The following is a 17,609-nucleotide window of genomic DNA, read 5'->3' on the forward strand; positions in this document are numbered from 1 at the left end:
TGTGTCGATAAGCCAGCTGGAGGAGATGTCCTCCTGGAGCTAAAAGCAACAGTAACATCCACCCCTAGGGGTCAGCCACATTTAAGTGGCAAATATACTTCACTATATATATATATATATATATATATATATATATATATATACACACATACACACACACACACACACACACACACACACACACACACACACACACACACACACACACACACACACATATATATATATATATATATATATATATACGTATATATAAACAATATATGAGTATATGCATATATATGTACATACCTTGGATCTTTATATATATATATATATATATATATATATATATATATATACGACAGACACTATATATATACACACACACAACGTATGTACATCCACGCATGCACGAAACTCTCGACCAATGAGTCACTTTTGTAACTTCTGTCGATTAAATTATTTTTATTAACACACGCTCTCACATACGCACGCGCGCGCGTGCATGAAAACACACATATAGTTAGATAGATAGCTTTTTAAACACACACACATACGCATTTCTAAGGAGAGTTCTCAACAGTTTTGACTTCGCTAAGACACCGATTTAATAAATAAATGAATGCGTTAGCGGTATACAAACATTTAGTACCAATATACATTTACGACATCCAAAATTGAAATTCCAGACAAATATAACACGGCACAAATTTTACAGGTCGCATTTACAGATATTCACCGTCTCTTCGTTATTTCTAACTTCCTGTACAAGGCGTCATTCCAACATCAAGCATGGTCTTCCTAGAGAATGATTCGGTATGTCATTTCAGTTTGTTTGTTTAGTTGATTTCACCTCTAAATATAAAACTTCTGTTAGTAGAGCTAATTTATATTGTGTTAGACTAAATCCTGATATTGCTTTTGGTTCTAAATTATAAAGAATTTCTAGCACATATTTTCGAACTTCGACGCTAATTACGTTTCCAGTTTTGTTTTAATTATCACAAAACAGACTCAAAGTCTTTCTTCACAATTGTTGTAATTTCATTTTGAAGGTAACTATGGGATAATAAGTTATATATATATATATGCATATATATATATATCCCTTTGTATGTTTAGCACCTGCTTTGGATTATAGAGAATAATTCGTGTCACAAAAATTAATTAAAAAAAACAAACAAACATTTATTTTAAATAACCAAACTTAAGAATTTAAGTAAATGATGTAGATAATCGTTATTTGATAAATAATAATAATTGTTTTTTTAGATTTGTATAACATCATAAAATTATACCTATATGTAATTATATATAATTTCCACAGCAACATATGGTTTAATTTATTTGAATCCTGATAGCAGCCACGAGTTCATTCTCAACACCTTTCCGTGTTTAATTAGATATTTTGTTTTGGGCTGTTGGTGAGATGTGTCTAGAAATAAGTTTCGATTCTCGGTTGTAGCTATTTCACTTATATTGTCTACGTTCAATTCTCTGTTCTAGCTATTTCAATCGGATTGCTTTCGGGAAAGGCCTCAATGCCGTGACTTCTCATTTTCCTTTCACCATTAAAAACACGCGGTCTAGTAAGCAAAATGTCCAATACTTTCTTCTAATAAATATTTTGTCACTTCATCAAATTTACTTCTGCAAATTTTATGTTGTCAGACGCTTAGAAGATGGGCGGGGACGAACATTTTCCTAATTTCGCACAATGTCACAAATCTGTAGCAGTAGAAAGTCTATTGAATCAACATTTCGTTGATTCTAGAAGAATTTGAACTTAAAATATGGAATGATTTAACTAAATATTGTAAGGCGGGGATCTCCAACCACGGGGCTGCTAACCAGTCCCGGGTCGTAAATTATTTGGTACCGGGCCGCACAGAAAGAATGTTTTTAGATTTTATTGACTATCGCAGTATGCAGGATGCGGTAAGAAGTTTGCTTTCATAACAAATTGTTTTCGGTTTCAATCCCATTACGTGGCACCTTGGGCGAGTGTCATCTATCCTAGCCTCGGACCAACCAAAGCTTTGTGAGTGGATTTGGTAGACAGAAACTGAAAGATGCCCGTTGTGCGTATGTGTGTGTGTGTGCGTGTGTGTCATCATCCTTTAACGTCCGTTTTCCATGCTGGCATGGGTTGGACGGTTTGACTGAGGTCTGGAAAACCAGTGGCTGCACCAGGCTCCGATCTGATTTGGCAATGTTTCTACAGCTGGATGCCTTTCCTAATGCCAACCACTCTGAGAGTGTAGTAGGTGCTTTTTACGTGCCATCGGCATGGGAGCCAGTCAGGTAGGCCTGGCATCGATCATGTTCAGATGGTTCTTTTTACATACCACCGGCACAAGAGCCAGTCAGGGTATACAGTGGGCACTGGCCACAGCTTCGATATTGGTTTCACTTGACTCAACAGGTCTTCTCAAGCATATCATATTGCCCGACATATCAAAGGTATTCTTAACAGGGCCAGACATGCGTGGCTGCGATCTCACTTTAGTTGCTGGATCTTCTCAATCACAGCATATCTCCAAAGGTCCTGGTCTCCTGTTATTGCCTCTGTGTGGCCCAATGTTCGAAGGTCATACTTCACCCATCCCATGTCTTCCTGGGTCTACCTCTTCCATAGGTTCCTTCTAGAGTTAGGGAGTGGCACTTCCTCACACAGCCGTCCTCATTCATATGTAACATATGACCATACCAGCACAGATGCCTCTCTTGCACACCACATTTGATGCTTCTTTTGCCCAACTTTTCTCTCAGGACACTTAAGCTTTGTCATGTAAGCACACTGACACTACACATCCAGCGGATCATACTAGCTTCATTTCTTTGAAGCCTACGCATATCCTCAGCAGTCATGGCCCATGTTTCACTGCCATGTAGCATGGTAGTTCACACACATGCATCATACAGTCTCCCTTTCACCCTGAGCGAGAGGCCCTTAGTTGCCAGCAGAGGTAGGAGCTCCTTGAACTTTGCCCGAGCTATTCTTATTCTAGTCGCTACACTCTGAGAGTAGCTACCCCCACTACAGACTTGGTTGCCTAGGTAGTGGAAACTTATTAACTACTTCTAGTTTCACCCCCTGAAGGGGGTTGTGATTTGACAGCCTTCGTACTTACTAAGACTTTGGTTTTTGCTAGGTTGACCCTAAGGCCCTTTAATTCTAGACCTTGCTTCCACACCCTAAACTTCATCCCCAGTTCTGGCAGTGACTCTGCTATTAGAGCAAGGTCATTAGTACATAGAGAAGCTCCCAGGGGCAGCCTGTCTTGAATTCCTCTTATTGCCTGGAGGACTATAATGAATAAGAGGGGGCTGAGGAATGATCTTGGATGAACCCATACTTTTACTCAGAATTCTTCACTATACTCATTGCCAACCCTCACCTTACTGACAGCATCCCTGTTCAGGGCTTGTACAGCTCTTACCAACCACTCGTCTCTCCCCAGTTTCTGCATTGTGCCAATCTTCAAAACCAATGTTTATAAGAATGTTAACTGAGGAAATCTATAGTGATTCTGTACAATATGTTTTACTGGAGTCGACTTCAGTCTTCAACTTTCTGTTACCATTAACATAAGTCATAGATACCAGTCACTTTGACTGAGTCCCTTCTTGTGCCAAAGTTAGAAATTATCATTGGCAGAGTTGGTAGAACGTTGCACAAAATACCTTGCATTATTTGTTTTGGCTTTTAATTTCTGAGTTCAAATTCCAACCAAGGTTGAATTTTACCTTTCATTCTTTTTGGGTCAATAAAATAAGTACCAGTTGATTACTGGAGTTCTTGTCATTAATTTACTCTTTCCCTAAAGTTGCTGGCTTAGAAACCATTATTATTATTATTATTATTACCAAGACAGTGAGTTGGCAGGATTGTTAGTACATTGGGAAATATGCTTAGGGGTATTGCTTCTTGTTCTTTACATTCTAAGTTCAAATTCTGCTGGAGATGACTTTTCCTTCTGTTCGGACCAATAAAATATGTACCAGTCAAGTACTGGGGTTGACGTGATTGTCTAGCCCCTCCCTCCAAATTTCAGGCCTTGTGTCGATATTAGAGATAATCATGACCAGGCCTGTGGAGTCGGAGTTGGAAACAATTAAGGGGTAGCTGGAGTCGGAGTCGGTAAAAGTATTCTGACTCATAATATCTTTATTCTTTAATATCAACCAGTTATAACATATAGGCCTACTCAAAGTACAAGTGTATGCATATGCTTTATGCGATATGTAGACCACAATCACTTAATTACATAAAGAGGAGCTGGAGTCTGGGCCGGAAATAGTACAGGAGTCGGAGTCGAAGTTTTTTGTTTCAACTCCACAACCCTGATTATGACTTCCAAAAGGTCAGTGCTGAACACAGGATTTCTATAGAATTAAGCAGACGAGGAATGACTCTTTTTGGATAGGATACCAGACATTAACTGAGAGATTCTCTGATGCAGGAATTCAGTTCACTTAATTATAGCCAGATCAACAATTTGACTATGAAGTTGACCTGGTCATAGTCAAAGAAACAGTGCAGTATTAGTGATGTGAACTATCGACTCCCTGAATAGCACTTTGTTGACACAACCTCTGTTCTTCAAGTACAGAAGTGGAAGTACATTTCCTCCATGTACTGAACATCAGATAATCACTAGTAATGTTCTTGGAATGGTGACCATAGTCAAGAGACTGTTCTAAACAGCTTGAGATATGAGGTTTTACAGAATAATCTTTCCACGTCATCATCTTCATCATTTAACGTCCGCTTTCCATGCTAGCATGGGTTGGACGATTTGACTGAAGACTGGTGAACCAGATAGCTACACCAGGCTCCAATCTGATTTGGCAGAGTTTCTACAGCTGGATGCCCTTCCTAACGCCAACCACTCCGAGAGTGTAGTGGGTGCTTTTACGTGCTTAGTAAAACACTTGCCTTGGATTTGAACTCAAAACCTGAGATACATTACTGCTTGTCTTCTACCTAAACCACTAGATCAGGCTTGGGCAACCTTTTGTGACAGGTGTGCTGTATGAGATAAAACTCATCATTACGTGGGCTATACTGCAAAAACAAAAACAAAAAAAAAAATTCAAGGTAAGTTTTTATTAGATGGCTCACAGGTTGCCCATGATGACTGTACTAGTCTATTCTTCCTTTGTGATGTTATATTATCCTCATTTCTCATTTACTCTTTTGTCTATTTCAGTTTCTTAGCGAACTCACCAGATTTTTCCAAAGATCAAAGACATCGGGGTCATTGAATATAACAATGAAACGCTGTAAGTATCATCTTCTTTTTGTCATAGAATGATGATGGTGACTTGTAACAAGTCCATCTGTGAGCTGCTTTTGACTCTTGGTTCACTTTCACTGCTTACTCACTTAAATGCATGAAGGGCCACAAGGTTTTGTTCAGGTTTATAATTCTGTGCCCTTTTGTAAGAAATCTGAATGACTCGAAATCGAGCATTGATGAGAAATAACGAGAACAATTAATATGGTGTGGACTGATTGTTTAATTATATTTAGGCCACTTAGCGACCATGTATTTTCAGGTTCAGTCCCACTGCACAGCAATGTCTTTTACTATAGCACTAGTCTGACCAGTGTTTTGGTTGCGGATTTGATGGAGGGGAAACTGTAGGAAGCCCATGGGTGTGTGGTGTGGTTCAGATGCTTGCTTTCCAATTTCCTAATCATGTGGTCTTTAGCTCAGTCCCATTGCACAGCACCTTGGGCTCGTGTATTCTACTATTCAGGGAATGTGGAGCATTGTTATAGGGGAAATGGTTCTCATTGAAGATGAAAGGAAAGGTTTATGGGAGTTGTGTGAGAGCTGCAATGCTGTATGGGAGTGAGACATGGTGTTTGACGGAGAGAGAGAGAGTGAGATGGCAATTTTGAGAAGGACTGAGAGAGCAATGGTGAGAGAAATGTGTGGTGTGAGGCTGTTTGATAAAAGGAGGACTGAGGACTTGATGGGGATGCTGGGGTTGGAGGAATCAGTGGAATGGCTGGGAAGGGCGAATGGAGTGTGGTGGTGTGGGCATGTGTTGAGGAGGGATGAGGAGCATGTTCTGAAGAGAGTCCTAGAGTTTGAGGTAAATGGACAGTGAAAGTGAGATAGACCGAGGAAAATGTGTAGGGGACAGGTGGAGGAGATTGGGAGGTTGGCTTGAGGAGGGAGGATGCTCCAAACCGGGCAAGATGGTGTGAGGTTGGTTGCTATGGCATTGAGGTAGATCCGGCCACTGCAGTATATATTTTTAAGATGGCCATAAGGAAAGTGCACTTATGAATTGAGTTTTAGGTTAAAAGGAAGTTACTGTACCTGTATGTGTTGCTATGGTTTATTAAAAAAAAAAAAGAAAGATATTTCAAGTTAGTAATGATAACGATAACCAGTTGAAAGTCAAACCAGATAATGCCCTGATTTTTACTTCTATCATTTTGCACCTCCTGTTTGTGTAGTGGTTATGATGTGGTTAGTTGAAATCTGGAATATTCCTGAGAGCTTTTTTGGTACCTACCTGGATAATTTATCCCTATATACTCATCTTATATAAATTTGTAGTACGAGATATGAATTCAGAGAATCTTGTGATTATCACATAAAGCTCCTCTCATGGATTTGGGTAACAGTCCACATAGTAATCAGATACAGAGAAGTGTAATGTAGAGTGTCCATGTAACTAAAATCCAGAACATCTGATTGACTTGGTGCTTCAACTTAAGTACCTAATTCAACTGAATCTTAATTATTTCTTATATATATATATATATATATATATATATATGTGTGTGTATGTATATACACACACAAGAGTTAAGGAATGGGGTAGATAAAATCTGGACTACATATATTTCATAGCAAGTGGAACCTTGGTATTGGTAAATATCCAAGCGAAGTGTATACCGCAGGCTACTTTCTATATTTACTATGAATTGCTTGAAGCTAACTTTCTTCTTACACCTCAATCCTTGGATCTTATTTTTATTTATACACACACACAAAACAGACTTCCATACAGTTTCTTGTTACCAGTTTACTCACAAGTCATTCACTGGCATGAGGTTACCAAGGTACCACACTGAAACTCAAAACCATATTGTATCAAAGTGAGCTATGTATCAAAACAACCATGTCCATGTCTCTCTGTAATTGAGAAAAGTAAAGTACTAGTCTAGGACTGCTCTAATTGATTGTACTGTCCCCCAAATTTGTGGTCTTCTAACAGTGTTTGAAATTATTATTTTTATTATTTTCAACTTTCATTTTAGATGATGGTCGAACTAAACCTAAACCAAAATCTAACCGATCAGAACAAAGCATATCTCATGAAACAGTAGAATATAAATGTATCCTCAGAGCATCTTTAGGTAACAAGAAAATTTCCACTATAGTAAGTATAATTTTGTTTTCTTGTCTTTTGGTTGCATACTATAGTTGTTTCGGGTTTTGTGCTGTCTAAGTCATTTCATTCAAAAATATATATACCAATAATAATTTATGTATCATATACACATTATTGACAGGCAATTTACTGCAGTTTTCATCCAAGATAAAATCTCTTATAGTTTATAAACTGTTAATGTTACTGGCATTGGTCTGTCATCCTGTCAACCTCGGCTGTCTCCCGGAACCCATCTAGTGGCCTTGGCCATCCTCTCCCCTACCTTTGGGTAGCGCATTAAGGTTGAGAAATGTTTGCAGGTTGTAGGTACTGTTTTGCTTATGAATTCTTCCAATTGCAAGTTTTCTTTTCAGGTACACGACACTGCTTTTCCCCTTCCCAGGCTACAGGCCCACACCCCCAACACCCATACTGTTAGGATTGGCACTCTCAACGTCGGCACGCTGAAAGGTAGATCTGGTGAAATTGTTGAGATGCTTGAACGGAGATGCGTAGATATGTGCTGCATCCAGGAAGTAAGATGGAGAGGAGGTTCTGCAAGGTTCCTCACAGGCAAAGAACACAGGTACAAGATTTTCTGGGCAGGGAACACTGACGGGGTCGGGGGCGTAGGAATACTTCTAGCGGAGAAATGGGTGGATAAGGTAATCGAGGTCGTTAGAGTAAGTGACAGAGTACTTAAGATCAGACTAGTGCTTCATCATAGATTAGCTACTGTCATCTCAGCCTATGCACCTCAACCTGGGCTACCAGATGGTCTGAAAGACCAATTCTATGACACCCTCTTGCAAACTACCTCGTCGACGAGTGACAGGGACCTTCTCTTTGTGGCTGGAGACTTCAACGGTCATGTCGGACGTCGTGCTGGGGGCTTCCATGGCATACATGGAGGCTATGGCTTCGGTTCCCGCAACGAGGAGGGAACCAGACTGCTGGAGTTCTGTGATGCAACCAATCTTATGGTCTGCAATACCAACTTCAGGAAACCTGCCAGTCACCTAGTCACCTACCGCTCCGGCAGACACTCTAGCCAAATCGACTACATCCTCGCCAGAAATAGGGAAAGAGGGCGGCTTATAAATGCCAAAACCTACCCTGGCGAAGAATGTACCCCACAACATAGATTAGTAGTTAGCGACTTTGGGATCAAGGCAAAATGGGTGCCCAGAATTAGACAGGCTTGGAGAAGAAGGGTGTGGAAGCTTAAAGACCCTGCAAACGGACAGAGACTTAGAGACAAGTTACTTGAAGCATTTAACGAAATAGAAGGGGATATAGCATCATACAACGTGGAAGACAATTGGAGATTTCTGCGGGACAACCTGTTGAAAGCCACCGACCAGATTTGTGGGTGGTGTAAGGTCCCCTCCCAACCCAGAGTAACGTGGTGGTGGAACAAGGAGGTAGACAGGGCTATTAGACAAAAGAAACAAGCTTGGAAGGACTGGAAGAACGGTGGTAGCAGGGAATTGTACCAATGTGCCAGAAGGGAGGCTAGGCGACAGGTTTATTTAGCCAGAGGGGAAGCAGATAAGGAAAGATTTGCCAATGTTCTGCGCCGTGAGGACCAAAGACTCGAGGTATTTCGTGTTGCAAGACAGTGTAGGAGAGAGAATAGTGATGTTGTAGGAGAGAAATGTGTTCGCATGGATGATGGTACGCTTGCATTAAATGAGGATGCAAAGAAAGAGGTCTGGAGATGCCACTACGATAGATTGCTTAATAGAGAGAATGAATGGGAGAAAGAGAGCCTGCCTTAAGTCGACCCAATAGAGGGACCAGCTATCCGAGTTGATAGTACCAGGGTAGATAAAGCAATTAAGAGTATGAAGACCGGGAAAGCCCCCGGCCCATCAGGAATCACTGCAGAGATGCTCAAAATATCTGGCAGTGTTGGCTATAGCCTAGTCACCCGTATTACGAACCAGGTGATACACGAAGGAGTCATACCCTATGACTGGTGTAGCAGCATCATAGTCAACTGCTACAAAGGTAAAGGGGACGCTTTAGATACAAATAATTACAGAGGCATCAAGCTGTTAGATCAGGTTATGAAAGTTACAGAGAGGGTCATAGCCCAACTAATTAGGGAGCGAATCAATTTAGATGAGATGCAGTTTGGGTTCGTGCCAGGTAAAAGCACTACTGATGCCTTATTTCTAGTGAGACAGTTGCAAGAGAAATACCTAGCTAAGGATAAACCTCTGTACCTGGCTTTCGTTGACATGGAGAAAGCCTTTGACAGGGTCCCCCGATCCCTTATCTGGTGGTCAATGAGGAAACTTGGGATAGAAGAATGGCTAGTGAGAGCTGTGCGAGCCATGTACAGAGATGCTGCCAGTAAGGTGAGGGTTGGAAATGAGTACAGCAATGAATTCCGGGTAGAGGTAGGGGTCCACCAAGGTTCCGTCCTCAGCCCCCTATTATTTACCATAGTCCTCCAGGCAATCACAGAGGAGTTCAAGACAGGTTGCCCCTGGGAGCTCCTCTATGCTGATGACCTTGCCCTAATTGCGGAGTCACTATCAGAACTAGAGGAGAAGTTTCAGGTGTGGAAGCAAGGTCTAGAATTGAAGGGCCTTAGAGTCAACCTAGCTAAAACCAAAATCCTAATAAGTAGGAAGGTAGATAAAACACAAACCCCTTCAGGTAGATGGCCCTGCTCAGTATGTAGAAAAGGAGTAGGTAGTAACTCTATAAGATGTACCCGGTGCAAGCTATGGACACATAAGAGGTGCAGCAACATCAAAGGCAGGTTAACTAGCAAGTTAGTTTTTGTTTGTGGCAGATGTTCAGGTGCAATAAAGACTGCAAACAAACAGGAAACAACTTCTATCTCATTCCAGGGTGAAAAACTAGAGGTAGTCGATAGCTTCCGCTATCTGGGCGACCAAGTTAGTAGTGGGGGTGGGTGCGCTGAAAGTGTAGCTGCTAGAATAAGAATAGCCTGGGCAAAGTTTAGAGAGCTCTTACCCCTGCTGGCGACAAAGGGACTCTCACTCAGAGTAAAAGGCAGACTGTATGACGCATGCGTACGAACAACCATGCTACATGGCAGTGAAACATGGGCTGTAACTGCTGAGGACATACGTAAGCTCGCAAGGAATGAAGCCAGTATGCTCCGTTGGATGTGTAATGTCAATGTGAATACCCGTCAGAGTGTAAGTATCTTGAGAGAAAAGCTGAACATTAGAAGCATCAGTTGTGGCGTGCAAGAGAGACGATTGCGCTGGTATGGACATGTGGTGAGAATGGAGGAGGATAGCTGCGTGAAAAAGTGCCACACCCTAACAGTTGAGGGAACCCGTGGAAGAGGTAGGCCCAGGAAGACCTGGGCTGAGGTGGTGAGGCAAGACCTTCGTACATTGGGCCTCACCGAGGCGATGACTACGGACCGAGACCTTTGGAAATGGGCTGTGCGTGAGAAGACCCGGCAAGCCAAGTAAGATCGTTGCCAGTGCCCCTGGACTGGTTCTTGTGCGGGTGGCACATGAGATGCACCATTTTGAGCGTGGCCGTTGCCAGTACCGCCTGACTGGCTCCTGTAGGATTTTCGAGCGAGATCGTTGCCAGTGCCCCTGGACTGGCTTGTGCGGGTGGCACATAAAAGACACCATTTCGAGCGTGGCCGTTTTCGTGCGGGTGACACGTAAAAGCACCCACTACACTCTCTGAGTGGTTGGCGTTAGGAAGGGCATCCAGCTGTAGAAACTCTGCCAAATCAGACTGGAGCCTGGTGTTGCCATCCGGTTTCACCAGTCCTCAGTCAAATCGTCCAACCCATGCTAGCATGGAAAGCGGACGTTAAACGATGATGATGATGATGATGATTAGCATTGAAAGACTTTATTGAGAGAGAGAGAGAGAGAGACTATTGGTTGAATCCATATATTCAATACCACGTCTTTTAACTATCATCTTCATTTTGCTTTTTTTCAGGTAAATCAAAAGGATGTAAATAAATTCCAGATGGTGAGTAGCTTTTTGTCTTAACTACTTACACAGATGCAGGTGTGGCTGTGTGGTAAGAAGTTTGCTTCCCAACCACAAGGTTCTGGGTTCAGTCCCGTTGTGTGGCACCTTGGACAAATATCTGCTAATATAGCCTTAGGCTGACCCAAACCTTGTGAGTAGATTTGGTAGATGCAAACTGAAAGAAGACCTTGTATATATTTGAAACGCGGAGTAGATAAAACGGGACAACTGATGAAGGGAATGTTCTTTATGTTGTCTCATTTCTCTATTTGTTTCTTTTTTTTGAAAAAAGTTTGTTTTCCATGTTTTTGTTTATTATGTTCTCGTTTCTCATTTTGTTCATGTTTTTTTTTACGTCCTGTACCCATATGTGCATGTATATATACATTTATATGTAAGTATGTACATACATGTATGTATATATGCATGTATATATATATATTATTTATATTATATGTGTATGTGTGGGTGTGTGTCTGTCTGTGTCCCTCACCACTGCTTGACAACTGTTGTTGCTGTGCTTATGTCTCCGTAACTTAGTAGTTCAGCAAAAGTGACTGATAAATTAAGTACCAGGCTTGAAAAAAACACAAGTACTGGGGTTGATTTGTTCAACTAAAAATTCTTCAAGGCGGTGCCCCAGCATGGCTGCAATCTAATAACTGAAAGAAGTAAAAGATAAAAGAAGCACGTCACATGTGCATAATACAGTGAATTGATAACCTTTGATTAACTGAGATTCTCCATTTTGTAGCACATCCATCATCATTTAAACACCCATGTCCCATGTCTGGATGGGTTGAACCGTATGATGGGCCCAAGGACTGCGTTGTGCTCCAGTGTCTGCTTTGCTGCAATTTCTATGGCTGAGTGCTTTTTTTTCATGCCACCAGTTCTAGAAAGGTTGCCTTGGAGCTAGCAAGACTAAGAACTCTGAAGGAGTATAGAAATGTAAAGCATGAGACACAAGGGCCAGAATAGAACTGGTTTCTTGCTACAGAGGAGCTGCATGACAACTCGCATTTTAGAAGAGAGAGTGGGAGTGATTGGGTGGATCACTTTGGTCTTAGCAATGTTGATATATTACAAAGAATAAAAAGTTTAGAATGGTACAACAATGCACTATAATACAAAAAATGGACTATATACCTGTTGTAATTTGGTTATCTATAGTCCGATGATATTTTGGAATTACAATTCCTTCTTCAGATCTTCTTAGCTGGAGCCTCTGCTATAAACTTTTCCAATGGTTTTAACAGGTATATAGTCCATTTTTTGTTTTATAGTGCATTGTTGTACCATTCTAAACTTTTTATTCTTTACAAACAATACACAATGCTTCAAGCGAACTACAATACTCTCCTTGATATATTGCATATTTTATAAGGGCTTAAAACATCTCATAACATGAACACATGATTAAAGAAGAGATTTCTCAGGAAGACATAATATGAAATACTGAAGGACGACCTCAGGACACTGAACCTTTCAGACGAAATAACAGAAGACTGAGATGCCTGGCATCTTGCAGTACTCAAGAAAGCCTGTACTCAACAGCAGAAGTGTTAAGGCTGCTCCCCCTGGTAGAAGGATTGAGCTGCAAGTATCTTGTGCCAGTGCTCATGTGGTCCCATGTAAAAGCATCCAACACTCTGTAAAGTTGTTGGCATTAGAAAAGACATCCAGCTGTAGAAACCATGCTGACTTCAAGATGAAGTTTTTAAGAGCACTCTCTAGTGGGTTGGGAATTGAAAGGGTTAAAATTGAAGCTTTTAGGAGTAATCCCAAGTGAAGTGTATCAAAAGGGTTAAAATTGGCTCTCTGTATTCTGTCATTTTTTTTTTTTACCAGATTAATATCCATTACATAATCTGTTTCTGATATCATACACATCAGTGTTTGTCTGTTAATATATTCACTGTTAATTTTCTCCCCTGCGTTTGTTCCAAAATTAATATTTTCATGCTTTTCTTTTTCCAGGCATATATCAATGTTTTGAAAGGCAACATGGATGGTTTGAAGAAACGAGACAAAAAATCAGCTAAAGGAAAATCTAAAGCTACTCAATAAATTTTCATACAATTCTATTTTCTTCTACAATTGTATTTATTTATTTGCATTTTTTATTTTTATTTTCTTTTTGGATATAAATGACATTTATGGGAACTTCTGGAACAGCTTGTGTTTCCAAATTTCTCACACCACTTCTTCCTACATGTGCAGACTCCATCTAGTAAGACCATGGTTATATATAGACATGGTCTGACTGAGTTATTATTTTAAATAACATGTATAGTTAATAAAGAAAATAGATAGAAACTCTTGTTTATAGAAATAAAATCAAAACTGGCTGCCTTCAGGGAGTTTTTTGTTTTTTATGTTTCTGATCTAAATATTCAAGGTGGTACCAGTGGAGCACTAAGAGCACCGTCCGAGCGTGATCGTTGACAGAGTAGCTGTTCGGCTTCCATGTCGGTGGCATGTAAATAGCACCAGCGTGATCGCTACCAACGTCGCCTTCCTGGCACATGAAATGGCATTCGAGTGAGATCGTTTCCAGTACCGCCGGACTGGCTCCTGTGCAGGTGGCACGTAAAATACACCATTTCGAGCGTGGCCGTTGCCAGTACCGCCTGACTGGCCTTCGTGCCGGTGGCACATAAAAGCACCCACTACACTCTTGGAGTGGTTGGCGTTAGGAAGGGCATCCAGCTGTAGAAACTCTGCCAAATCAGATTGGAGCTTGGTGTAGCCATCTGGTTCGCCAGTCCTCAGTCAAATCGTCAAACCCATGCTAGCATGGAAAGTGGACATTAAACGACGATGATGATGATGATGATGATGTGCCCCAGCATGGCTGCAGTCTAATGACTGAAACAAGTAAAAAGATAAAAGGCATTTTAAAAAAACAATTATAGCTTAACCGTTTGCTTGTCCAAAACATCTTCATAAAGTTGTGTAAGTGCACATTCTCGTTTCAAACTTTTAGTTAGCCATGGTTTCATACATCATCATCATCATTTAACGTCCACTTTTCATGCTAGCATGGGTTGGACGATTTGACTGAAGACTGATGAACCAGATGGCTACACCAGGCTCCAATCTGATTTGGCAGAGTTTCTACAGCTGGATGCCCTTCCTAACGCCAACCACTCTGAGAGTGTAGTGAGTGCTTTTACGTGCCACCGACATGAAAGCCAGTATCCTGAGTAATATAAAGCTTTCCTTTCATAAGTTCCAAGTTATTCTGGTGGTTAAAAAAAATTGGTAATGTCTATCATATATGATGCATGGACGCCAGAGAAATGTCCTCTTTGTCACATGTGATACACAGGACAGGCAAAAGGATTAATCAGAAGAGGAAAGGCAGTGCCCATGATGTAATACTTTCCGATACGCTGTTTTTGTTGTTGTTGTTGTTGTTGTTGGCACTCCGTCGCTTACGACGTCGAGGGTTCCAGTTGATCCGATCAACGGAACAGCCTGCACGTGAAATTAACGTGCAAGTGGCTGAGCACTCCACAGACACGTGTACCCTTAACGTAGTTCTCGGGGATATTCAGCGTGACACAGTGTGACAAGGCTGACCCTTTGAAATACAGGCACAACAGAAACAGGAAGTAAGAGTGAGAGAAAGTTGTGGTGAAAGAGTACAGCAGGGTTCGCCACCATCCCCTGCCGGAGCCTCGTGGAGCTTTAGGTGTTTTCGCTCAATAAACACTCACAACACCCGGTCTGGGAATCGAAACCACGATCCTATGACCATGAGTCCGCTGCTCTAACCACTGAGCCATTGTGCCTCCACCTGACTAATAAGATACTGGAGCTAAAAAACAGTCAGTATCTCGAGTTAACCTTAGGCTGGAGATTTGGTCCAACATATTTACAACAGACTGGATTCAGCACCATCTTATTGGAGGTCACACTAGACAGTTGCTGGGGTGGGAGCAGGGGGTCTAGGTGCCTAATTCTGATCTAGATATGCTGTGGCTTGCTGTTAATAAATACTATAGGCTCCGGGGTATTGATTTACTCGCATGCCTATAATGCTGCTAAGTGAGCCCTGGCTGGACTCTGCTAAAGGCACTGAAGGGTCAGGTGGCAGTGGCAACCCGTATGATGGCTTAGGTTGAGTTGCTGTTAGATGAGGGTAAGGCCTTCAGTTGTGTCCTAGTTAATTATGGGACTCGGTGCCATCAGAGAAGAAAATATTGATATAGATGTTTTATTATTTTTTTTGGTGCCACGTTAAAAGCATCCAGTCCACTGTAAAGTGATTGGCATTTGGAAGGGCTTCCAGCTGTAAAAACCATGTCAAAAATTGACCACCTGTGCTGGTGCCACATAAAAGGCACTTAGCCCACTCTACAGGGTGGTTGGTGGTAAAAAAAAAAGCTGTAAAAATCCTGTCAAAACGCACAGAAGTATGGTGCAGGCTTCTTCCTGGCCAGCTCCCGCCAAACCGTCCAACCCATGTCAGCATGCAAGGTACACGTTAAACAATGATGTCATTCGGCCTGTGGATAGAATATACCTTTATAATATATCTCTGTTTTTCCTAATTTTCATGACCTAAATGGGTCTTATTGAACACACTGTTTGGTTGCTTTTTTTTTTTTTGTGGAATGATACAATTGGACATGGTTGGATGCTGATAATTTCACCCGGTTGACTTGACATTCGGCTTGTAACAGTACTTTTTGGACACATAAACACACTTGCACACAAATATACACGTACAGATAGAAAAAATGAGAGAGAGACATACAATTTATTAATTGGATATAACTGACATAAACACTAGCCCTATCGTCAACCACATAGTTGTTTGTCATAGAGAAACTGGGGCCAAAGTAAAAGGGCGAAGACAGGATATAACAGTCCATTACTGAATATATCCTTTTTCGTACATGAAGGTTTTTGTGTCACATCATTGATTTGTAAATGATGTTGGAGCTGTGTGAAATAAAATGCCTTGCCTGAGGACATTATGTGTCTCAAACTGAATTGAATTCATGAGTTTTTGCTCTAGAGCCCAGTTACTTAACCACTAGGCCATGATTCTTCCCAGAGCCAAAGAAAGGGCTGCTAGAATTCATGATTGATTTACTGTTAGTCCACTATTGTTGATGTTTCTTTCTGCTTAGATTCTGGTGATGGGTTGAGTGGAACTGCATAGAATACATAAGTTACTACTTTCTTCTGCTGTTAGCTGTGGGGGTTTGATGATGGTGAGGATAGCTGAAGTGCAATGGAGTGGAGAAGTGAATTTATATGTACAGTTATCAGTTTGTTTGACACAAATAGGGTTGCATTTAAGGAAGTCTGAACTTAGGTAAACCCTCTGCTCCATCTGCTTTTATTAACAGAAAACACTTCTGTATCTTCTTCATCACCATCCTTTCATCATTTTAATGTCCACTTTTCCATGTTTGCATGGGGTGGACAGAATATATTGAAGCAGATTTTCTTTTGTTGCATGTCTAACCTGTTTAAAAGAAAGGTGTAAACAGCTGAGCATCACCATCATACAACAGCTTGGATGATGGCGATGCTTGCTTACAACTATTGTGTGATGTCAAGGCAAAGGGACGTGTATACACACACACACACACACACACAGAATTATGATGAACTTTAGTTTTGTCTACCAGATCTGCTCCTAAGGCTTTGGTTGACCCAATGCTACAGCAGAAAATACATGCTTAAGGTGCCATGCAGTGGGATTGAACAAGAAACCACATAGTTGGGGAGCAAGCTTCTTAATTTTTGCCACAAGGGTAGGTTGGGGGAGGGGATTAAATCGATCGCATCAACCTCAGCATGTAACTGGTACTTATTTAATTGATCCCGAAAGGATGAAGGGCAAAGTCGACCTCAGTTGAATTTGAACTCACAACGTAGCAGCAGACGAAATATCGCTCAGCATTTCGCCCGGCGTGCTAATGATTTTGCCAGCTCGGCAAAATTAAGTTTAACCCTTCAGCATTTAAACTGGCCCAAATATTCTTCAAACTGGCCTCTCACATCTACTCTACAATGTCATCTTAAAAATAAACAATCTATATCACTGAAATTTCAAACCTACAAGATAATGCATGACTAATTCAAAATAATGTGAATAAATAAGCATTACATTTGATAGAGCGATCTGAATGCTGAAAGGTTAAGCCTTCAAAGGGGACTTCATTTTGTTTTCATATAGAAAGTCTATTAACTATGTGTTT

The 17,609-nt window shown here is 41.1% G+C and overlaps 1 protein-coding gene across 1 annotated transcript; it reads left to right on the forward strand.

Moving 5' to 3' along the window:
* The first annotated feature begins 531 nt into the window (after positions 1–531).
* On the forward strand, positions 532–13,741 carry LOC106883838 (signal recognition particle 14 kDa protein). The gene is made up of 5 exons (XM_014934977.3): positions 532–798; positions 5,199–5,271; positions 7,274–7,395; positions 11,347–11,379; positions 13,363–13,741. Exons 1-5 carry the CDS (start codon positions 775–777, stop codon positions 13,450–13,452), a joined length of 342 nt encoding a protein of 113 aa, XP_014790463.1. The 5' UTR covers positions 532–774; the 3' UTR covers positions 13,453–13,741.
* Positions 13,742–17,609: the final 3,868 nt, after the last annotated feature.

This window comes from Octopus bimaculoides, chromosome 11 (assembly GCF_046866305.1).
Source record: "Octopus bimaculoides isolate indiv1 chromosome 11, ASM4686630v1, whole genome shotgun sequence".
Classification (NCBI taxonomy): domain Eukaryota; kingdom Metazoa; phylum Mollusca; class Cephalopoda; order Octopoda; family Octopodidae; genus Octopus; species Octopus bimaculoides.

Coding starts and splice junctions, on each gene's coding strand:
- LOC106883838 (XM_014934977.3), top strand. CDS start 775: ATGGTCTTCCTAGAGAATGATTCG. Junction 799..5,198: donor TCTTCCTAGAGAATGATTCG/GTATGTCATTTC, acceptor TGTCTATTTCAG/TTTCTTAGCGAACTCACCAG. Junction 7,396..11,346: donor ACAAGAAAATTTCCACTATA/GTAAGTATAATT, acceptor GCTTTTTTTCAG/GTAAATCAAAAGGATGTAAA.